Below are 24,735 nucleotides of genomic sequence, written 5' to 3'. Positions count from 1 at the left end.
AATATTTTCATTAGATTTCAATTTGTAGAGGACTTGGTCACTTCCAACTCTTTTCAGACTGGAACTGCAACAGAACATTGACAGAGGCGCAAGTCATTGGCACATGGGGGGCTATTTCTTGCACTGGAAGTGTGAGTAGTGAGGATTAGGAGCTAAATAAATTAAACTTTTCATATATGTAAATATATGTTGTGTGACCTCTTAAAAAAATGGAGACAGGCCCAGAGCAGCGTAGTACTTGGGACCATTTAGGCCCCCTCTCTCCTTTGAAATCATTAAATGAATCCATTTATCCAAAGAGAAATTTGTGACAGAGTAAATGACAAACTTAAATTAGCAGGCCTGGCACTACCACAAGGTAAAGTAAGGCATTCATAGGGCTACATCTACTGGTAATGCCGACATACTGCAAAAGGCCTGCAAAACAGCCTTCTTTCAGTACATATGGAACTGTGAGTCTGAGCCTTCCCTTATTCTGATTTTTTTCAACTCCCTCCACCCAAGAGATGGATTCTCCCGATGCAGTACATCCCGTCGAGTAGTCCATTGCTTACTGCTGGGGCTCACTCATTAGGCAGGAACCAGCCTCCAAATGCACGCTTTGTCCGTCACCTAGTCCTACCTCACTGTTGAAATGGACGAGTAAGGATGTATCTGGATGTCCCAGGGGAAGTGTGTGACACAGAGCGAGTTCTGCATCCTACTGAGGCGTTAGTTGGTATGATCTTTAAGGATGCTGTGCTTAGAGGTGCTGTTCATGCTACAGAACAGTACACAGTCATAGCATGTGAACAACAATTTGGATAAGCATCAGGCCAGCATGGTTATAAAACAGGTTATGTTTGGTGCACTCATTGTGGGAGAGGTGTTCAACTTCAGGCACACGAAGGAAAGGCAATCATATTTGTCCTTCTTGAGATTTGCTCATGTATTATTGTGGCTACATTTTTGATTTTTGATAAAGCAGGCGTGATACCTGTCTACTAATCTTGATTTTCCCACTTGACCATATTGTGTGATCCTATGGAAATTCCTGTACGACTAACACAGTTGTAGCTTCATTCAGCCAAAGCCGCACATACCTTAACACAAGTGTGTGCCTTTATTAAGGCCCCAGAGCATTGCGGCAAATGAAGTCATTAAATTTCTCTTCTTTTTTTTAAGTTCAGAAGCAATTTATTAGGACAAAAGAATTACAACAATGTGCAGAATATAAAAACAATGAAGGCAGTAGGGTCATATACTATGTATCAAGTGGGTTTAGAAAATAAACAGAATATGAACATAACAAATAAGAAATGCAAATACAGTCAAAAATAATGATAACATAAGCTATATTGTACAAAAGAAGGTATAAATAGAAATATAAATTAACACAAAGGAAGTCATGGAGGTTTAGAAACTTCTTGCTGCAGAGGTCTTGGGGTAGTAGAGCATTTAACACTAGCGTCAATGAATAAAATGACTGGAGCCCATAAATCAGAACGCTTGGATGCCAAATGTGATGGATATACAAATGTAGTGTCTAGCCTATGATTATAACAGACCGCATACCACCATGCTTCATATGAAAGATTAGTGAAATCCTTCCAGTTTCTCGTTATTTGCTGGAAGGCTACTGCTATTATGAGGTCAATTATTTTGACGTTAAAATCAGAATGTTCCCAGATGGAAGATAAGCTACCTAAAAAAAATTTCAATGTAGAAAAGGGATGAGTGGACTGAAAAGTCAAGTTTAGTTGAGTCCACACCTTTTCCCAAAAAGGGCTAACAAATGTACAATTAAAGAGTGAATGGAATAAATCAGCATGTTGGGCTGAGCAGGACCAACATTCATGTGAAACATCAGAGTGGAATGAGTGGAGGGTAAAAGGGGAGAATGGAAGTTTATTATAGATGAAGAAGAGCGTTTGCGTCGTGTTTGCAGCCCTGGAGGATTTCCTAAGTTTAAGCAAATTTTATCCCAGACGTCAACATTCCAGGAGGTGTCAAAGTCCTTTACACATAATAATTCTGTCTTAGTTTTGTCTCTTGGTGTAAATGAGCTATGTAAAAAACTGTGAATGGTAAAAGCTTTGGAATGAGCAAGCAACAGAGAATGCAGTTTAGCAGTATGAGTAGAATTGATAGAACTGTTTAAAGGAGGTGGTCCAAAAGTCAGGGAAGCTGATTGGATAGCTTGTGTTAGGATGGAGTATTTAGAACAAAAAGATGAAGGGAAATCAAAAACAACACACGCGTGTGCAAAGGACAGAATTAATTCTCGATTATATAATTGATTGACCCAAATCAGTCCACGTTGCCTCCAGGTTTTCCAATAGAAAGGTTTATTGTTAATTAGGATGTGTAAATTGTGCCATATGGGAGCATTAAGAAAAGATGACGAAGGTATAGATGGGATAAGTTTAGAAGTAAGTTTAAGTATAGAAGTAGAAACGGATTGTGGTTTGCGTGTAAAAGATAGGTATTCCTGAAAGGAGAAAGGAGAAATGAAAGACCGTTCTAATTTAGTCCAGAGAGGGCAAGGTACATAAGGGTCAGAGAGCCATCGTGACGATTGAGTTAGCATGAAAGATTTATGATCAAGAGAGAAATCTGGGAAGTTTGTCCCACCTTCTCATTTTGGACAAATTAATTTACGAATAGACATGCGGGACTTCTTATGTCCCCATAAAAAGAGAGGTTAAGATAGAGTTAATTTTCCTAAAATGCTTGAGAGGGATAGACAATGGAATATTTGAAATTGTATATAAGACTATGGGAGAGAGCATCATTTTTATGGTATCCAAACAACCCCATCAGGATAAGTAAAGTGGATGCCACTTTGACGTTAAAGAAGATAATCGTTGTACACAATTATCCATGCAATGCGATACTGTCCCCGCTAGGGTTGAGGTAAAATGCAGACCTAGATATTTGATAAATTGAGGACTCGGTGAAAAGCCTGAAATAGCAAAATCAGCGCTAAAAGTATATTTTGTCAAGGGCAGAATTTCACACTTATCTTTATTCAGTTTATAGGCAGAAACAAACGCAAAGTATTGTACCTCTTCTAAAAAGGCAGGAAGAGAAGTTTGGGGTTGCGACTAAAATAAAAGCACATCGTCAGCATAAGCCGCCATTTTAATATTGGAATCATTAAAAGTAAAACCATGGATGTTATCTTTTTGACGAATCCGGAGTAGGAAAGGCTCCAGGGCTATATTAAAAAGAAAAGGAGAGAGGGGACATCCCTGTCTAACACCTCTAGCAAGATCAAAGTAAGAAGAAACACCACCATTCGCTGTGACAGCTGCTCTAGAATTAGAATATAGGATAGAAATGAGAGCCAACATTTTTGGACCGAATCCAAACCACTGAAGTGTACGAAAAAGGTATGGCCATTCAACTCTATCAAATGCTTTTTCAGCATCCAAAGCAATGGCTGCTAGAGGATGAGACATGTGTGAGGCTTTGGATAAAATATCAAAGAATAGGCATGTGTGGCCTGTAGGAAGCCTTCCTTTAACAAAATCAGATTGCTCAGTGCCCAGCAAATCAGGCATGAGAGATTCTAATCGCAATTCTAGAGCTTTCGAAAAAAATGTATAATTAATGTTAACTAGGGATATGGGTCGATAATTCTTACAGTATTTGGGATCTTTAGGGATAAGGCAAATAATAGCGTCAGAAAAAGAACCAGCAGATGCACCAGACTGCAAAAAAGAAAGTATAAGGGTATGCAATTTGGGGATCAATAAGGACGCAAAGTGAGAAAAGAATTCTACAGTGAGACCGTCTGGACTAGGAGCTTTATCCGTTTTGAGGATTTTTAGGGCAGCGTGAAGTTCTTTTTGTGTAATATCCAATTCTAAACAGGAAAGATCTGGATGAGCTTCAGGTGGATAATGAATAAGAACTGGGATGTAGAGTGATCAGAAGAAAGGGTTTCAGATGTGTGTAGTGTTATATAAAATTGAAGGAATTCATTTAAGATCTCATCATCCTTGAACTTTAATGAGTTGTCAGTACCAAAATCAGTCTCTATGTTAAGCTTGTTTTGTTTAACTTTTAAATAATTACCTAACAATTTTCCAGCTTTATTTTGGCCACCATAAAATGTTGCACTAGATTTAAGTAGATAATTTGAAGCATTGTCAGTGGTGTCTTTATTAAATTGAAATGTAATCTTTAGGTGCTCGGATAAGCCATCTTTAGATTTGGAAGAGTAATAGGAGTGCTCCAATTTTTTGATCTTGGCTAATAAAGCATTTGTGACCTGCTGAGCTTTCTTACGTTTGTTGGAGACAAAACGAATAATAAAGTCCCTAGCTGAAGCTTTGAAAGCATCCCAGATTACCTGAAAGGACATACCGTCTGTTTGATTAATGGCGAAATATTCATGAAAAAAAGAAGTAAAAGAGATGTGAATATGGGGTCTAGAAGAAGGGCATTATTGAAACGCCATTTACGAGGTAGATTGGGCTTGTGGAAAATATCAAGGTGTATGATTACAGGGGCATGATCAGAGATCAATATAGAACCAATATCCGCCTTTATCAATGACTGAGAAATATTGTGAGAGACAAAGATGTAATCTTAAGCGGATTGAGTATGATGTACAGGTGAGTAAAAGGAGTATTCTCGTAGGATAGGGTTGCAGAGTCTCCAAGCATCTATGAGTTTGTGTTGTTTATTGGTATGTATGAATGATTTGTGAGATTTATGAGGCGTGAAAGGAGCTGGAGAATTTCGTTCCAAAAAAGGGTCCAGGATTTCATTACAATCACCAGCAAGGATAAAATTGTCATCATAACATTGTGTAATTTGCTGAGCTAATGAAGTCCAAAAAGAAGGGTCACCAATTGTGGGTGCCTATATATTCAATAAGGAGACCGGGACATTATCAATTAGGAATTTAACAAAAACCCACCTGCCCACCTGATCAGTACAGTGAGATAGGATCTTAATGGAAAGGGACTTGCGGAAAAGAATCATAACTCCATTACGTTTGCCATCACCTGGAGAAAAAAGAAAATCACCTTCCCATGCACTTTTGAGTTTCGCAGACTCATCGTTAGACAAATGAGATTCTAGTAAGCAAGCAACATCTGCTCCCAGTTTAGTCAAATGTGTCAGTACCCTCTGATGCTTAATAGGTGAATGTAAACCTCTGACATTCCAAGAAATACGTTTTAAAGGCATAAATTAAAGTTGTAGAAGTACAAAAAATTCCAATAAGAATGACATATGAAATCAATAAAAATACAAGCAATATCAAACCAACTGCACAAAAAGTAAGAGGACTGAACTAGAAAGGAGAAGCAAGAAAGAAAGGAATCAAAGCGAAAATGCAACCTCTGTAAGAGAAAGGAAGATTGCAGGGTATAAAAAGGAAATGAGGAAGACCAAAGAGAGAAGAAAATATGCAAAAAGAGAAAGAAAATAGAAAGAAGAAAGAGAGCATGAATAGAATAATGAATAATGAAAAAAGAAAACGTACATACAATCCAAGACATACGAAGGGTGGAGGGATGGAAGGCCACACGGAACAATGATGTGTCCAGGACCCACAAGCGGAGGCGGAGGGAAGGGCATAACGAACATACTTGAACATAAGTAGGAGAAGACACACAACCGAAACCTGTGGGGAAAGATAAAATGATTAGATATATTGCAAACAATAACAACGTAAGTTAACTGCTGCATACATTTTAAGAAACAACAAATGGATCAAAAACTAGAGATAAAACATGAGAATACTGTAACCAGAAACAGAGTCTGAACGTAATCTTGCTGGAACTAAATGATGAAGTAGTCTCCATTGTATCAGTGTGGTGAGAGTACAGGAAGCTCTTCAACTTAATTGGATCCTCATAGGTGGTAGTTTTATTATTAAATGTCACTTTAAACAAGCAAGGGTGAAAAAGACCATGTCTTGCACCTAATGAGCGTGATTGCGGCCGCAATGCTAAAAATTATTTGCGTCGATCAGCCGTCGATTTAGAGTAATCCTGGGAAAAGAACAGAGAATTTCCTGACCAAGTTATACGATTCATTGCCCTAACTGCTGTTAGAATCTTTAAGAGGTCAGTATATTCCAAAAAGTACAAGATCACTTCTCTCAGTTTGCGTGGTGACGAAGAAGATGTTTGACCCATCGGTGGACCTAATCTGTGAAGTCTCTGTATATTCAACATGGTGCCCTCAGGTAGCTTAAGGAGTGTTGGAAGAAAGGATTTAAAGAAGGTGGGCAGATCCAAACCTTCTGTCCCTTCAGGAAGACCATAAATTCAAAGGTTATTCTGTCTATTTCTGTTTTCCAACTGCTCAACTTGTTTGTGAAGTATGGAGACCTGTGAACAAAGAGATTCTACTTTAGAAGTAGATGAAGATAAAGAGCCAAAGTTCTGCTCTAGCGTATTGACTCGTTGATCCATTGCTGACCATTTGTCAGAGAGCATCTGAAGCGTGGATTTGGTCTTTTCCATAAACGGACGTAGAGCTCTAATCTCCTCTAGTATTAGATCCATTATGACAGAAGAAGTCTGAGGCAATCTGTGAAGGCAATGCACCTTTGGGCGATGAAGCAACTGAATCCTCCATGGATAAACAATTATAGTGTGAGCTGAGATGAATCAAAAAATTCAGAGGAGAAGGTGTAGATATCTGTAAATTATTAGATGTCCTGCCCATAGAATTGAGAAAAACAGTCCAAAGACATAGAATAGCAATGCGTAGAAGAAGAAATTCCGTATTAAGAGCTAAAATAACGTGAACCCAACATTGGGGTAAACTGCCTTATCACTGTAAGCGAAACAATATTAATACAATAATAGCAAAAAAGATCCTGTAGAAATATAGCATAACACTATGAAAATGTAGTAGAGAGTAATAAATGCGACCAATACATTTAGTGTAAGTAACTTTTCAAAACACACATTTATCAATAAGCATGAAGAAAGATATAAAAGTGGTGACTGTATGCTTAAAGGGAAGAAAGTGTATGGAATGGAAGTCACCACAATTCATTACAGAAAGAGTGTCCATATCAGAGCAAGCCATACAACATGCTAAATGAATACCATAGCCAAAAGAACCATTTTAAATAAATAACTTTGTGGTGCACTCATATGGCATTGCAGGCTATGAGAAAATCCACTGAAAAATACAGAAGGTTCCACATACACAAACTGGCAATATAGAAATTAGGTTACTGAAATGCCTATTTAAAGCGCATTAATAAAGGAGACAAATGTAAGGAAATAGAGTCAAAATTCACTTTCCTGGATAACTTCAAGTGTCAAACATCAATAATCAGTAATTGAAAGTCAGTAAATGAAAGATTCACTTCCCCTTTTGAAGAGAAACAGCGCGTGGTGAAAATAATCTCCTCAGCCTTCAGGCTGATTTGAAGTAACAGTTCACATTATATTTAGTCAGGAAATGATAGGGTTCAGCAAGGGGGCATTGCATGTCAAAGTGAGGCAATAAATCATTGTAGAATACAGCTTTAAACTCTGTCACAAGCTGATATAATTCATTGTTGCCTGTGAATTTGTGCTCACAGTTAAAGTGTAACACGCGAGAAAAAGAACCGGCTCCCTCAGCATTCAGGCAGCAATTACGAAGCTGTTTCAAATACCTCAGCTTTGAGCAGAATGCTTTTTAAAAGGTCAGAATCTTGCTGGAGAAGAGACGGAAATGCTCCTATCTGGAGGTGCTTACATTCCGACTTTCATTTATGCAGTTTGCTGACCTTCAGGACTCGGGTGGTGCTGGAAAATCCCTTTGAGAGCCCCGTCACCTCAGGCGAGTCACGGGAGTGCCGCCATCTTCCTCGGGCGCTAGCCACGCCCCCCTATATTTCTCATTTAATTATTTCAATATTCAGCTTTTAATACTCTTAATACTGTCTGAAACTGAAGTCGCTCCCTTTTTAAGCCTTTAAAAGAGTTACATTGTCACTCATGGAATTTCATGGCAGCATGAAGGTTTGCAATCGCTATCTGCTCCTCTACATCCTTCTCTCTCGTTTTGGTCATCATATTAAAAAAAACCTAGTCCTTAAGAATTAACAAACATTTTGCGCATGAACAGTATTATTTGAATTGAAAGCCGGTGTGGCATAGTCGCTAAATCATTGTTTGTCGATCCCATTCCTAATCATGGCTTTGCCATTAAACTCACTGATGTTTTGGGGATGATTTCTTAATCTCTGTATACACAATTTTTACTATCTGTATATAAAACAGCCCCTTTTCATTATGCGCCCTGCCTTAAAGCTGGACCTTTCCTAGAGTAGGGCTTGTCAACCCACTAAATAATAAAATCCAGACAGTTTTTCGGAATGTCTACATTTTATGACTAGCTTGACATGGCCAAACAGAGTTGTCCTTTCACTCATCTGCCTTCTGTTTCTTGATTCACAGATCAGTGCTGCTCCTTTCGGGAGTCAGACACAGCTCCTTGGTTCTCTTACCGCCAGCCCGCTTATCGCTAGTGCCATACCTGGCATGCAAGGGATCACCGGACAGATAATCACTAATGCACAGGGACAGGTAAGCTATAGCAAAAAAGCTCTGAGTGCTAGAGAGTGTCATGTGAAGGTGTAATGTTAAATATAGCTGCAGTAAATGTTCTTTTTAAATTTCTTCTTACATTTAATACTAGTACTTCTCATTGCCATCACCAATTTAGCCCAGTGGTTTTTACCATTAGGTCCAAGGACCCCTGGGGTCCATGCCTGTTACAAAATTAAATGATATTAAAATTAATAAGTATATTCAAATAAAAGAGCAAAAATGAAATTGTGGGATTCTTTCTGTATTTGATTGTGAATTCAACAAAATATTTTGAGCATTTGGTGTGTACTTGTTTTTGTATTTTTGTCTATTGTTTAAAGTTCGAATCATAGTAATTGCAAGCCTGGGAGTCCTTGGCTCCCAATAATTACTCGGTGGTGTTCCCTGGATTCCAGTAATGATTCAGTGTGTGTCCTCATACGTCAAAAGTTAAGAACCACTGATCTAGACCAAGGGCCACATTATGAGTTGCTTAGAATTTAGCCGGGAGATACAGAGGCTGGAATTACTGATTACCGTCAGCAGCTCCCTCCAGTTTGTGGATATTACAAGTTTTATTGCTGGAATGTCTTGATAACTTTATTGCGGTCGTAGACCATAAAAGCACAAATAAAATATATACATACACAGAATAAAATACATAAGTAGTTATAAATTACATAGTTAAAAAGTTATTAAACAGTAAGATATCAAGGTAATGGTATCAAAACATACCAGTTAATCACAAATTGTTGCAATTCATTAAAGTGAGCCTTCTGCGCCACAATACCATATAAAAAGCGGGATACCGCAAACACAATAGAGGGGGAGGTATCGTATCGTAAAATTCTAGCAGCTTGAGCACATTGTCTTAAACCAAGGTTTCTGCATAGCGGTGTCAACCAACATCTCCTTATTGTACTGTAGGCTGGGCAGAAAAATAAGACGTGGGCAATGTCCTCTTTGGTGTTGTTACAGACTGGGCAGGTTCCCTCTTCTCGTCCATTCCATTTACACGTAAATGCCCCAATAGGTAGACAACCATGTCTTAATTGTGTGTAAAGTTTTCTTGCGAGGGGAGGCTGTATTATGTCCAAAAACTCCTCCCTCTTAGGCGCGAGTTTTACCTGCAGAAACTCAGCAGACAGGCTACCCAGCGTAGACGAGCTATACAGAAGGCTTAGGTTATAATGTCTCAAAGAGGCCAGTAGCTCCAATCTCTTCACTCTCTGGCAGCTCACCTCCGGGGTCTCCCATAGTTGGGGCATACCAATTTGATATATAAGGGCCATGATGTGGGCTAGCCAGGGAGTATTCTTGGTCTTTAGATGGCCCCAGACTGCAGCAAACTCAGCTCTATAGTCCTCAAGCTCAGGCACTGTCCAGAGCCTTCTCCAATACAGAAGAGGACGGGTGGCTAACAATTCTGAGATGGGCTCTAGGTCTAGGTCGAGTCTCAGGGGTGTGAGCGGGGTGCTCTGGGGGAGGCCTATCAAGTTCCGCATAAAGGCCTGTTCCACCTTAAGAAGGCTTTGTGTGTTCTTATGGCCCCAAAGTTCTGCACCATACATCACAGCTGGTCTAGCTTGCGCCCCATAGATCTCAAGGGCAGGGGCAACTGGCTTAAACAAGGTTGCTCTATAGAACTTGCCAACACCCCCTCCGATCTGCGCCAACCTCAAAGAAGATTTGGATATCTGAGGGCCCCAACCGAAATCTTCGGTCAGGGTAACCCCCAAGTATACAAAAGTTCTCACCCTTTCCAGCGGGACGCCATTTAGTACCGGGTTAGGGCGAGTTCGCTTCGGGGGATGGAAGATCATAAACTTCGTCTTAGCTAAGTTTATCTTTAATCCCCTTAGAGCGCAGAAAGATACAAAACCATCCAGGACCCTCTGGATACCTGATGATGTTCGAGACAACAACAAGGTGTCGTCTGCGAACATCAGAGCAGGTACCCGGCCAGTGGCCAACCAGGGAGCATCACTGTCTATGACCTTATCCAATTCACCCACCAGGCCATTTATATAGAGACTAAAGAGCGTAGAGGCCAGGGCGCAGCCCTGGCGTACGCCTCTAGTCACGGGGAAGCGGGCTGATAATTCCCCATTCTTCCCGCATCTCACCTTGGCGTAATTCCCTACGTGGAAGCGCATCAGGACATCTAGCAGATAGGGCGGGAGGTCTAGCTCTTTCAGTACCCTTCACAGGCTTTCCCTGGGGACAAGATCGAAAGCAGCCCGCAGGTCTACGAAAACAAGGTAGAGGCTGCCACCCTCTACACTTGCTGTCTTCCAGAATAAGACCTGCAACCTAAAAATGTGGTCCAGGGTCGAAATTCCAGATCTGAAGCCAGCCTGTAGGGTAGTCAGTATTTTTTTCTCCTCCATCCACCCCAACAGTCTATCCAAGACGACTCGACCCATTAGCTTCTGAGAAGTATCCAGGAGACTAATCGGCCGATAATTTGATGGCACTAAGGGGCAGCACTTCTTGAAGATTGGCACAATCTCCGCTCCTGCCCAGGTGTCCGGTATCTTGGCTCCCCAAAGGACAGCATTGAATAGAACAGCCAAGTATGGGGCCCAGATTTTTGGCTGGGAGCGGAAAAGATCTCCTGGTAGTCTGTCGAGGCCTGGGGCTTTGTTGGGTAGTTGCCTGGTGATCACCGATTCCACCTCTTTGACTGTGATGCTCTCGGTGTCTCCAGGGAACTCCCTTGTCATGTTGTCCCGCTGACCTAACGGATGGCCCAAGTCCGAGGCCCCCCGCAGTCGGTACTCGTGCGGGGGCTCTGGGCCTCGGGCCATCCTTAGGGCGTCATCTGTCACCGATAGCTCTGCCCCGTTTAGATGTTCACTAGTATCGGTCTCAGGGCTGGTGTAAAGCGCAGCAAAATGAGCCTCCCAGACTGACGGAGCAATGTTTGGTTGAAGAGGCTCCCCTCCCTCTTTTGAACCAGAATTTACTATTGCCCAGAATAATTTGTTGTCTCTTGCTAGTAGGGCCCCTCTTAGGTCTTCCCACCTGGCTTCTTCCCACTCCTTCTTGCCCCTGGCGAGCTCCTTTTTGTATAGCAATCTGGTTGCCCTAATATTCACTCTGTTGTTAGATTTGATTGCCGCAAGTAGCTTCTTTTTTAGTTTTTTGCAAGCATCATCAAACCAAGGGTGAAATTTCAGAGCTCGCCTTTTAGTTCCTTTTACAGGGTAGAACAAGTCCCCCAATGCCGTAACGAGCTGGCTGTGGGTTTCCACTGCCTGATGCTTACCAGATAGATCCCCCATTTGGGTGATAAGTGGGATCGCAACCTGGTAAATTTTCGCTAGTCTGGATGGTGAATTTACTAGGTGGGGCCATTTAACCCTTCTTCTATTATTGGCCAGCATAAGAGGGGGCATCGACGCCGCAGTTTCGGGTAGAGGATTGGTAAGACCAAAGGACCCCGGCTTAAAAGTTAGAACCAGGGCATTGTGGTCGCTATCATGTCTTTGTACGACCCTAAATTCTTTTAGCTGATCCCAATTTTTGGCGTCGACCATAAGGTAGTCAATGTTGGATGTTTGCCCTACTCGGTTGAACGTAGCTGTAGCTGGGGAATCAGGATCCAATCTCCCATTACATGCCCGCAAAGATGTTTCAAGGGAGAAGGATTTTATTTGGAGGGCTAAAGGGGTCCATGCCCTGACAGGGGTAATATTGGGCTCAGGAATATGCCAAAGTGCGTCAACCTCATCTTGCTCACCAAGCTCCAGACTTCCCAGTGGTTCGAATTGGCAGTTAAAATCTCCCCCAAGAATTATTGAAAAAGAGGGGGGTCTAGCCTCTGAATAAAAGAATTCAGGGCTTTTATTGTTTCCGATTCTTGTCCATTACCGGATGGTCTGGAGTAGATGTTAATTAATGCTAGTTTGGGTTTGCTTGCGGGTTTTAATAAGACACACTGGATGTCCAGTGAATTTGTTTCTAATTGTGTCACCTGGATACCCAAATGGGTACCTACCCAAATAGACAACCCACCCGATGGGCGGCCTCTGCCTGTAGACACGGCCAGGATGTCAAATGTTGCAAAAGACGGGCTAGCGCTCTCTTCCAGTGCCCAGGTCTCTTGCATGAGACATATGTCATGTACTGCCATAAAGGCTGCCCACTCTGGGGTTAATAGCTTGTTTTTTAACCCGGCTAAATTCCATGAGATCAACTTTAAACATCCTTCTTGTGGAATTCTGGAACCCTCTCCTTCCCTTACTACACTTTTCTCCCCCAGAGGCAGGTATAGCTTGGGGTGCGCAGTAGTTTCTTCTTCATCTGAAACCACCTTGGCTGCACCTTCTGGTCTAGCAGTATGAGATTGTCCCCCAATACCCCGCCTAGACTGTAAACTTCAGTCGCAATCATCCATACCACTAAACACATCGAACCTGTTAAGTGTCTCCAGTGGTGTGAAGGGCCTCAGATGGTCCATGTTTTTGTAAAAATTTGTGTTAGCTCTGGGGGGTACAGTATTCCAGCCGTAGAAATCAGCAGCAGGCATTTGGTATTGTGCATGTAACAAATGGCCGCTGTTAAATGGGGCTGGAAAATATGTATGGGTATGTGATTGTCCACTTGTATATTTTGGGGTGAACACTAAGGATCTGGGATGGAAGTAGGTCAGAGGGCGCGGGATGATGCTGTTATTACCATTCCCTGCAGGCCAATTTAATATATAATTGACCGCGCATGAATCTCTGAAGTTGACTACGACTACATCTCCCTCAATATCCTTACTTCTACTACCCAGCCAAGGAAGTCGGCGAACGTGTACTATTTCGCCATTGATGTTGCTTGCAATTGGTCTATATACTCTAAACCAGTGCATAATTTTATTCTTCAGCTGGGCAAACCCTTCCCTCTTGTTATCAGCCAATACAGGGACCCCTGTTAAGACAACCACATAAGGCACAGCTTCCGGGGGAAGTTCTACTAATGGACCCCTATTCGTTAGGTCCCCTGTGTGTCTAGTGCCTCTCCTCTCCTCACGTAATTTCCCTGCAGCTACCTTTTCCTGATCCCTCATGATGTTACTCACGGGCATTAAGACTGATTTCTTTACTTGCTTAGGGGGAGGTAGCTTTTGTTGGATAGGCCCTGCCACTTTGGGGGGTTTTAATGTGGCTGTAGTAGGTTGAGATGAAGCTTTAGGGGCAGTGGACGTAGCTGGTATGAACGGAGTCAAGGTCAAGGCGGGGACAGCCTCCCTCACTAGGACCTCAGGTAAGTTATCCTTCCTCCCAGCACCCAACTCCATAACCTCAAGTCGTTTCTCCACATTTTTTAACCTTTCAATGATAGGTAAAATGAAAGATCTAATTAAGTGTTCCATGCTCTCTAATGAGACACTAGTATATACTGTTTTCAATGAGGAGTCTTCGGGGGCATCAGCGTGTAGACTATTACCATTGTCCAAACCAATATGCGGGGATGTTGGATCGACTGTCGGATTTAACAATTTGTCTTCAGCAGATGCTAAAGTCTGAACAGCTAAGGTACCGGATTTAGAAGACTTGCCAAAATCAGAGTGGCAAATCTTCGCTTTTTGCAATGCCTCCCCCTTACGTCTTCTTTTGCAGGGTGGTGGGCCGTGAACCTTTGGCAAAATTGGCCTTTTATTCTTACTCCGTTTACACTGGCCAGAAGTGCGATTCGTACTGGCTGGATCCTTTATTAAGGGTGGGGTAGGGCTCAAAGTCTGTCCAGTAAAGGCATGTGGTGTTGGGGTACAGTCTCGTAGCAAGAGTGGAAGACTCTCTTGCAGAGTTAAATCTTCAGTTCCGCTGAGATTTCCCCCATTACAAAAAGGGTTATTAAACGTAGGATCTGATATAGTTGTATTTTTCAGATTTTCTACCGAGCGACGACGCTCCGCCCTTTGCTCTGCAAGCGTAGTCTCCTTTTCTAAGTCAATAAGTACCTTAGTGAAATAATTGTCAAGGGTACCTTTTGACGGCAGCCCCCCCAGCTTATCCACAGTAGTTAGGTCGGGGCTCATACCTGAAGCAGACATTCCGACGATGTCAGTGTTGGAGGATGGATGCAAGAGAGTAGGCCCGGCCCAGCCTCTTCCGGCCTCCGACGGCCACAGACGGCCCGCCCTTTGCCCGGGCATCGCCCGGCCTCCCGCGACGCGGGTGTCCCCGAGTTTTAATTCGCCTCCAGGCGCCGGTGATGACGCGCACAGCGTGCGCCAACGCAGAGGATGCTGGGGATCCGAGTCCTCCGCCCTGCGGCCGCTAAGATTACAAACGCGGCAGCGGGAGTACTCGGATGGGCGGTGAAGCGGGTCCGGTGTAGAGTCAAGCCTCCCCAAAACACAGGTCAGCTCGTGCCAGAAGCTCGTCCCAAATGTGCTACGAAAAGCAATACCAATAGCGATGGCGAAGGCGATGACTCAGAAGCTCACGCAGGGGGCCAATAGCATGAATAACTTTGGAGGCGGTATTCCCAAATGGCGGCAGCGGCTCCACTTTTCTCCGCACCGCTCCACCCACCAAACGTATCCTGCAGTTCAAGCAGCAGTGGCACGGTGGCTCGAGGAAACAAAGACTGTGGTGACCCTGCTTGTATCCACTCCGACCCCTTCGCTCACCTGCCACTTGCCATACGCTGCACGCCGTGCTCCTCTCCCCCAATCTACGGCCCCGGATCCGGCTCTCTGCGGCTCTTTACTCTCGGGGCTCGCAGCTCTTTGCTCCCGCGGGTCTCTGCTTCTCAAAGCTCCCGCTTGCAGCTCTCAATCACATACAGAAACGGAAACGCCCTCAGCTATGGCCACCATTTGCTGGAATGAAGAATAACCAGTTGGACCTGGAATTACTAAGGGCCCGATGTAGGTAATTCCGATTTACCTACTCTTAAATACCGAATCATACCGATTCGGTATTTAAGAGTAGGTAAATTGGAAGTAGGCAGATGTAGGTAATTTTTCTTTTACAATTACCGATTCTGTAAGATTCGGTATTTACCGATTCGGTAAATACCGAATCGGTATTTCCCATTGATTCCTATGGGCCTTGAAGCCCATAGGAATCAATGGGAAATACCAAATCGGTATTTACCGAATCGGTAAATACCGAATCCTGGCAGGGGGAATGGGGTGTCACTTTGACACTCTGTAGCACCCCAATTGCAGGCTTGTGTGCCATGTGGCACACATACATGCCCTAAGGGCATGTCTGTGTGTCACATGGCATAGGTGTACATGCACATCTGGAATTCGGTATTTTACCACCCAATAGGATTGGGTGGTAAATACCGACTCCTAAAGGGCCTGTGGCACTCTTTGAAGTGCCTGCTACATCTGGATTTACCGAATCGGTAAATATACCGATTCGGTATTTGGTAAATTTACCGATTCGGTAAAAATTAGGCCCCCTACATTAGAAAACCCTAATACCGGTCGGTAACGGCCGAATTCTGCCGTTACCGACCGGTATTAGGGCTCCTACATCTGGCCCTAAGTCTTTTTCCTTATGGTTGTCCCTTATTCCTGATTTGCAGGTGGTAAACGAGAGTCCGGACGCAAATGATTGTCGCTGCCTTGGGACTCGGGAGGATGATGGAGGAAGGCAGGCTCAGGTGCTGCTTTTGGGAAATGATGCCTGTATGGCCTGTGCCTGGAGGTGTTTGTACTGATGCAATTTCATTCCTGGTAAAACCAGGCCACGTAATACTGCACCCAGGAATTTTAGGTGCAGGGACACTAGACCATTTAAATGTATCTGGAGCGGATACTACTCAAGTCGATTTATAATAAGGACCTAGCAATTTTGCCCAAATTCCTTTCACATCCCTTTCCATTCATCCTCCTGGTTTTCGTTTCATTAACTACCATGGTGAGACCTGTTTTTTTGGTTGTTTGGAGGGACCTATTTCTTCTTTCTCTATGCAAAAAATATGTTTTTGTGATGCAGTTTTTAAAATGTATACATTGTCTATTTTTAATTCTCAGCACGGAGAATGTAATATTTAGCCCAGAAATCGTAACTGGTTGTCAATTTTATGAGGTAGTATTAGTCAATATAAATAGTCAACAAAATAGTGATTTGACATTGTGTAATCACCAGTATGGTATTTACCTAGTTTGAAAATCTTCAGAATACCAAGGTGCACTCCAGGACTAGACACAATTCTCTAGGTGTGGCTTTCAGAATTGGTCACAGCACTCCAGATGAGGCCTCACGCAATGGACAAAATGTTTTAGATTTGCGGATCTCGATGCATAAGTTCAGGTTTGGTCCACAGAACAGGACAAGGTACAGTTGAGAGTCAAGGAGAATTAGAATCAATACTCTACATGTGTCCTGCTGCACAGGACATATTACTCTTGATGAGGGCCAGAACAGTTTATGAGAATCAGACACAACACTGTGTGGCCTGCAGAACTAGACAAAGTTCTACTGATGTGAGTGATAAGACACAAATCAGTACTGTTGACCTTCTCTTCTGTTCCTTATAAGTTTTTGCAGCACTTCTGAAGAAGATGTGCTCAACACTCGTATGAATAAAAATGGTTGTGTTGGCCTGATCTGTTCCAACAGTGTCCACCTGAAAAAATAAGAAAGCTGGCTGTGCCTAACAACATTGTTTTGCCTTTTTAAAGGGTGAACGTCCAGAACTTTCAGCATACAATATTCTAGATGTGGCCTACGGAATTGGCAAACATCTGTGTGACTTTATGAAAGCTTTTTACACTGCTAATAACGTTTCTTTTCATCGCGTTGGAACCTGCACCCATACACCCAGGAACCCTCTGTACTGCCTGTTAATACCATCGCATTGGGATAGTTTCCCAGTGTTTCAAATATTAATTTGAAAATTTGATTTCCATTGTTGTCATAGTATATGCCTTAGGTAACAAACTCGGAGAGCATTGGAGTTTTCTGATGGAGAGAGAATAAACTGATAAAATAAAGCCCAAGCAAAGTAACACAGGAATCTTTGGGCTTCAAAGAAAGCGTGAAGGACTATTTCCTAATCCCCTGAGCCAGTAACCCAATAAGACCTTGTTGGGCTTTAGACCAGAGTTCGAACAACGGAGGCACACAAGATGAGTCTCATTCATTGACGTTAAATAAGGGTAACCAGGGCTTGGAGTTGTGGCCCCTAGTTCCAGGGCTTGCAGTTGTTGCCCCTAATTTCCCCTTTACTACCCCTAGCACTTCTGCCAGAGGTACCAAAGTTAGCTGCCATTATGGCAGCTCCAGGAACAGAAAGCTAACAGGGATATTCAACCCCTCTTTACTTTTTGTAGTTTCCACTAACTACTCTTCCGTTACCCCCACGGCAACAAATTGGGAGCTGTTGTGGTAGACAAAGTGTTAAACATGTGAATGGTGTATAAAGCTATATGTGATGTAATTCCGCTGCACCTCTCATTCTGGTAAAATAACATCTTTGTTCAAGTTTATTAACACTTTTGGCCTCGGGCATTTCGTGAACAAAAATGAAAAAGAAGAACGTGTTCAGAACATAAAAAAATCACAGCGTAGAGCTAAATGTAAAAAAGGATACAGGCTGATAAAACAGTAGTACAGAGTGGTGCAAGGTGTCAGAGTAAGAAATAATATGCCTACCAGATAAAAATTGGAGTGTCTATTGGCATAATAGAAACATCTTTGTTGTCACTGGGTTACCGAATGGGGGATGAAGTACAGTTGTGCTAATCAATCCCATTCCAGTGTGAGGTGTTGCTGCACCAGGTCTCCATTTACCTCTGTACCTTTGTTTCAAAGATTGGCAAAAGGTGTATCCCCAGCCATGAATAGACCTCAGTATTTAGAGCATTTGTTTTGTTTGTGTCTCATTCCTATAGTTCGTTTACCATGTGATACGTTTATTTATGTTATATAATTTGCATTTGTATTACTCCGACTTCAATTGTTAAGACATTGTAGAGCCTTGTCTATTTGGGCGCTTACCATTTGGATCCAGAAATGCCATCAACCTTAATAGAGGAATCATCGTTTGATAGTGTCTGTTGTTTGGTTATTGTTTGGTTATGCATGTCTAGTAGAGAATTTGGTTAGTGTTTAGATTCTAAAGGCTTTGTGTAATCTAGCAGTACATTAAAAAAATACTTTTCACATGCTTACTGAATATGGACACTGTGCTGCGGTCTGCAGTTTAGGAATCTAAATTCATACAAAACCAATGCGGAGAAGGCATACCCCGAGTCTAGTTGTACAAAGATGAGAAAGAGAGAACATGAACAGTCATGATTATGATTATATTATTTTTGCCACTTTGTTGTAATTTGGGACTGAGGGATTACAGCATTGCCCTTACAATACTCAAAAGCAAATCAAGTCAGTCCATTGTCCTTGCTGTCTCAAGGTATTTGATGTCCATGTGGAGGTTAAAGCAGAAAAGGGTGTCCCCCTAATGCTGCTGTGTACCTAACATTTTAACATATTTTATCCTGATTTTACCGTAATATATTTAGTCGTATCATTTTTCTCTCCTTTATATGCTCTGTGTTTTTATATATTTTGCATTCATGTATTTATGTTGCTCTTTTATGGCCTTTTAGGTCAAAATAAAGATATTGGGCCCGATCCACGGAACTAACGTACGACAAAATCCTAAACTTACTACTCATGGTATTCACAGAATGCACTTACGACTGTCCTAAGTCCGCACTCGGGCCGGAATTTCTGCACCCGGAGTGGCAGCGCCACACCCGGAGTGGAAGCTCCACACCCGGAGCGCAATTTCTACCATCGGGTCGAAATCTCCGCTTCCATGTCGGAATACCCACATTGCATCAAATATAGTCAATTAACACCAGATTGTAGGTATTCCGGCCCGGAAGCGAAGACTCCGGCCCGATGGTGGAAATTCCGCTCCTGGTTTGGAGCTTCCACTCCGGGTGTGGAGCTTCCACTCCTGGTGCGGAAATTCCAACCCGGGTCCGGATGTAAATTTAGGACAGTCGTAAGTGCATTCTGTGAATACCATGAGTAGTAAGTTTAGGGTTTTGTCGTAAGTTAGTTCTGTGAATCAGGCCCATTGACTGACTGATTATTTTATGACTATACCTAAAGCTTAATATTCACTTTAATGTATCCGAGACCTCCATCAAAGGTATGCAATACACACTGAATCATTTATTTGTGCATAATAATTGTATCAATAATTCATTGGTTTCACTATTTGCCTATCTAAAATCTGCGAAACAGTGCAAAAATGCGACCTACATTGGATACAAAATCTAAAGAATTATGAAATGTTTTTGTTGAACTGGTCCTACTGGTGGTAATTGCAGTCATATCCCAATAAGTAGTATAAGTGATAAGCGTGACTGCTTCAGTATTTTATGGTCGCCATACAAAAGTGGCAACTGCAAATGCTGTGAATTCAGCAATGTTGGAGCTTTAATTCCAGATATTTTATGTCATATTGGCTTTAGCTGCTTGGCAGTAATTGAAGCACGAATCAGCAGAATATTTGATGAATTGGGACCATAACTGAATAAACCTAAACAGTTTGGAGCTTTAAGCCATAGCGTCTCATGGTCACAAACTGTGTGAACACAGCACTCATTTATGGACTGGCAGATGCTGGACACTTGTCAATCCAGGCAGATTTTTGGTTTCCAATGGTGGAACCTTATTTATGTATTTATTTGCACAGTCGTTCAACCACAGGGGTATCTTGGCACTGGAAACACACATAGTCAAACATATTTAATTTAATGAAAAAGGAGGTGCTTCAAGGAACGTAAGCAAAGGAAGCTTTTAGCATTTTGCCGAGCTTAACCAGATTGTCTTGCATGGATAATGCAGCAGCTGATTCCACTAGGTGGCTCCAGCCACTGAAAAAGCGATTCCACCCAAGTTCTTTAAGCAAAACTTGGGAATCCTAAGTAGACTTGACATTAAGGGGTAGGTATCAGGAGGGGTGGTACCATTGAAAGCACTTGGTAAGAGGAGAATGGTGGAAATGTAAACATGCCATATGAACGAGGTGCACAGACTGGAAAAGTATGAGGTTTCTTACAGGCAGTCAGTGTAAAGAAGTCAAGGCAGAAGTAATACGGTTCTTTGGGTGTAGGCCAAGAAACAGTCTACCTGCGTAGTTCTGGACTTAACTTAAACTAATGGACCAAGAAGTGTGGGATGTCGAAGTATATTGGTATGCAGTATTCCAGACAGGAAGATACAAATTCAAGAAGTGTATAGTCAGTTTCACCTAAACAAGTTGAAGGGAAACATGATTTAACTACTGGATTGATCTGAGGGGATAGGGTTGAGGCTAAGTCTGTATGTTCTCCCACATTTTTCACTGCTTGGACAGGTGTTGGTTTCGGGCCTTAAGCTAAAGTCCAAACATGTAGTTTGCCGAATCGAGATGGCTTCAATAGTGAAAGGATTTCTGTTTTATCGCCATTCTGTTTTTGGTGGTTATGGCTCATCCACCAATTAACGTTAGTGATACGATCAAAAAGTCGTTTTTTTGCCGTCTGAGCATTTCCTAAGATTTGAATGACCATCTGAATGTTATCAGCATACAGATAAAGGCAGAAATCAAATAATTCAGTAAGGGGGATAGAATTGAGTCCCTAGGAATTCCAGAAGAACGTGATAGGACCGAGGATGTGTAGGCAGGAAGTATAATTTCAAAAAGTCTTAAAGCCTGGTAGTGAATAACTAGTACAGCGCAGAGTCTCTTACTTCCAAGTCCGACAAGCTATTTATTTGGATTTGATGGCACACTGTGTCTAAGTCTAATGATAAATCCAAGTGGATCAGAGGGCAGAAATCTTGTTATTGGCACAGTGGCACAAGTCATCAAGAGATGAAAGAATGGTCAGTTCCGTTCTGTGGCAAGAACGAAGACCCAACAAAACTGGATGGAAAAAGGCATTTTCTTTGACGAAGGCCAATAGCTGGATAAAAACCAATGAAGACAGCTGGGAAATCAGCTGATAATTGGACAGAGTGTGAGTGTCTGGATCCAATGAAGGGTTTAGTGATCAGAGGCATCAGTCAGGCTAACTTCAGGGAAGCAGGAACATGACTGGAAGATAGAGCTATATCTATAATGGCTCTGAGCCATCACAAATCCAAGCTGCAGTACGTTTTGTGCAGCTTTGCGGCCAGGGTGTCAGAGTGGGACCCTGTGGCTTAACTATTTAAAACAATTTATTACAATTATCATAATCTAAGAGTCAGAACTCTGTTAAGAAATTAGTGGAACAGGGCTGAATTATTTCCAATACAATATAGCACTCGACTAGAGATGCTTGAATTTTTATACTTTTGTTGTTAATAGAATAGCTGAAATCTGCTCAGCAAAGCTCCCTCTGCAGACGGATACCTGCTGCCCATGGGCGATTTGCCACATGGCCACTGGCATTAGCATGTTTAAAGACCTGCACTTTTTAGGGTCCTCTTTACGATTCTGCGACATTTTCCTCTTCATAACCCCATGTGAACCATAGTAGTCGTGAATAGGAAAAACAAATCATTGACTTCCCACTCACTGGGAAAAAACTTGCAGCGCTTCAGGATTATTCTGCTTTTTATTTTCAGAAACTGTACCTCTCCTAGGTTTTTTTTCTGAAATCAAATAAAAATACCATTCGGTTGCCGTGACCTGGTGACTGGTGACCATTACCTTTTCTCTGAAAGTGTCTTGTTTGGACCAAATTGAGTACTTTCGTCAAAACGATTCCTGCCAAACTGACATGGATCTCTCAGCATTGAGAGTGGTGACTCACTGGTGGCCCAGAGGATGCAGGTTAGTGGACTGTCACTAAGGCTATCTCTACAAGTGCATCGGTCCTGATGCAATGATTTTGCACCCAGAATTACCAATGCCAGAGCCGTCTGTAATTCTGGGATGTGTCATTAATAGACAACAGACAGTTGAAAATTGTAGCCAGAGAAAATAGAATAATTGGAGAAGTTAGTGTTATTGCACTGATTTCCATAGGTGATTCTTCATTTTTGGATCATTTCTTACTCGGATATGTCAGGTGCTCTTTGCTGCTGAAATGTACCAGGCAAAGCATTAGATCTGCAGTTAAAATTCACAGTTCAGAATCCTTATCCTGCTAAAAAGTAGGGCTTTCAGACAAATTGGTAATTCGAAAGCACTAGTAGTAAGAGCTGAAATCTAAATTTCAAATAGATATGTTAGATTTACCTGGTCTGAACAATACCTAGATAAACCTTATGAGCCCTTTAATAGCTCTTTAAAAAAGGCAGATGAATTAGTGCGGCTCCTATTGCATTCACGTCTGCCTAAGCCATTATTCTCTTGGGGGACACACAAACTCAGCTCCAATAAATGGGAGACCGTAGATTCACATTGGTGATGAAAGTCTTTGCCTGAGAATGTAAAAGGAAGGCCAAATATGTTCAGCTTTAGAAAATAGTTAACACTTCCCTGTTCTCCCTATGATTATTTCCATACAAGTGTTTTGTCAGTGAATACTTTGACACTTTTTTAGGATATATTGTGTTATTAAAGAATCAACAGCACCTAGAATCAATTATAATTTCCACCAAATTAATGAAACACACGAATCTATCAATAAATAAAGTGAAATGTTCAGTTAATTGATCAAAGTCTCTTTTTAGTTGGCTCTCTACCTGTACAACTTCTTCCGATTCCAAATAGTTTCTGTACAATAATTAAAGAGTAGAACTCCCATATTTTTTTATCGCAGATATGATCAGCATGTATTTTTCTACCAGGTCTCCTTCTCAGGGTGTTTCCTTAAGACAATCAATCACCCTTTTGATTTCTTGTGGTGGACCACCCTTGTGCAACAGTTACTATCATATGCGGTTACCGTAATCAGTCTGCTGGTATAAATCGTGACATTTCGACCTTATTGAAATATTTTTAGTTGGGTCATCATCAGAACCAAAATCTGTAGCAATCAGCAATGGAATAATCTTAGTATCGCTTTAGAAGGCTCCCAATTGTCAGGGCACTATTTGTGAAGAAGGTACTGCCGCCAGACTGCTATCGATTGCAGTGCAGGGATCGGAGCAAAACAGCAGCCCATCATTATTCTGAGCTGTAGGCAGACCCTGGCATTTGTAAAGGCTGGTTCTTGGGACAGCAGATGAGCAAAACATTGGAGGCACTGTTAAACTTCTAAAGAGGCATTCTTAAAACCTCCACACGGTAATAAAGCAAGTTTACCCGGAAGAGTAAAATGTGTAAAACACAATGGGTACTATTATACCCCAAAGGAGTTTTAAGAGGGGTCTACCCACGAGTGACAAATGAGGAACTCATTGGCCATCAAGTAGCATTATTTGAAGTTCACCATGGGGCGACAGATGAGCAACCCACTGCTTGTTTTTGTAAACAAATAACTTCTAATCCCAAGCAGCGAATCACATTTACTTCCTCGAGGGTGCACCAGTGCTGTGTGTTTGTTTACTGTTCTGATTGTCAATACAATACATGTTTTGTTAATCTTTTAAGCAGAATGAAATTATGTAATTTTCTGAGTTTAGATCTGTCTTCTACTATATAGCATAATGAAGCCATCAGAAAGCATGGATGTGTTGATATTGTGCCCTTACCTATTCAATTTGTGAAATCTTAGTGCCTGTTTATATGTACTTTTGCCTTTTTTAGGTCATTGGGACTCTGCCGTGGGTGTTGAACTCAGCTGGCTTCACGACGAATGCTGCACCTGCTACTCTGCCAGCGCAGAATGTCCAGGTGCAGGCTTCGGCAACCCCACAACTGTTGCTCAATGCACAAGGCCAAGTCATTGCCACATTAGCCAACAGCGCTGTACAACCGGCCCCTGTAAGAAAACAAGCTACCCCTGAAATATTGATGAAGGCAGAACAGGTAATGCTTCCAGACCTGCAGGTCCCATCTAAAACATGATTATAGGTCTGTGTGTCATATCGTTGGCTTTAGTGTTTCAGGTGCGATCCTACCCAGAATGTATTATATGAACAGATTAATGGATCAATAAACTGAAAAAGCCTGGGTTCTGCAAATGGAAACTAGTTTTAGTGTGGTCAGTCGACTCCCGATTGTGTGCTTTTCACTTTTGTGTTTCTGTCCAGTTGGATTTTTCTCCTGTTGACCTTATCATTTCCAAGGAGTATTTAATACCATCAAAAGAACATATCAAAGATATGGTATGTTCTTTTAGTGGTATTAAGTA

General features: G+C 42.0%; 1 protein-coding gene across 2 annotated transcripts in view; it reads left to right on the top strand.

Moving 5' to 3' along the window:
- POU6F1 (POU class 6 homeobox 1) overlaps positions 1–24,735 on the top strand; it is a 211,186-nt gene that overhangs the window by 128,827 nt on the left and 57,624 nt on the right. For both annotated transcript variants that reach the window (XM_078688854.1, XM_078688855.1), the window contains 2 exons: positions 8,412–8,540; positions 24,189–24,410. In XM_078688854.1, the coding sequence (XP_078544980.1) occupies positions 8,412–8,540; positions 24,189–24,410 (351 nt within the window). The remainder of the gene's footprint in view (positions 1–8,411; positions 8,541–24,188; positions 24,411–24,735) is intronic.

This window comes from Lissotriton helveticus, chromosome 1_1 (genome assembly GCF_964261635.1).
Source record: "Lissotriton helveticus chromosome 1_1, aLisHel1.1, whole genome shotgun sequence".
Lineage (NCBI taxonomy): Eukaryota > Metazoa > Chordata > Amphibia > Caudata > Salamandridae > Lissotriton > Lissotriton helveticus.
The sequence above is the reverse complement of the archived record's forward strand: the minus strand, read 5'-3'. Positions and strand labels throughout refer to the sequence as shown.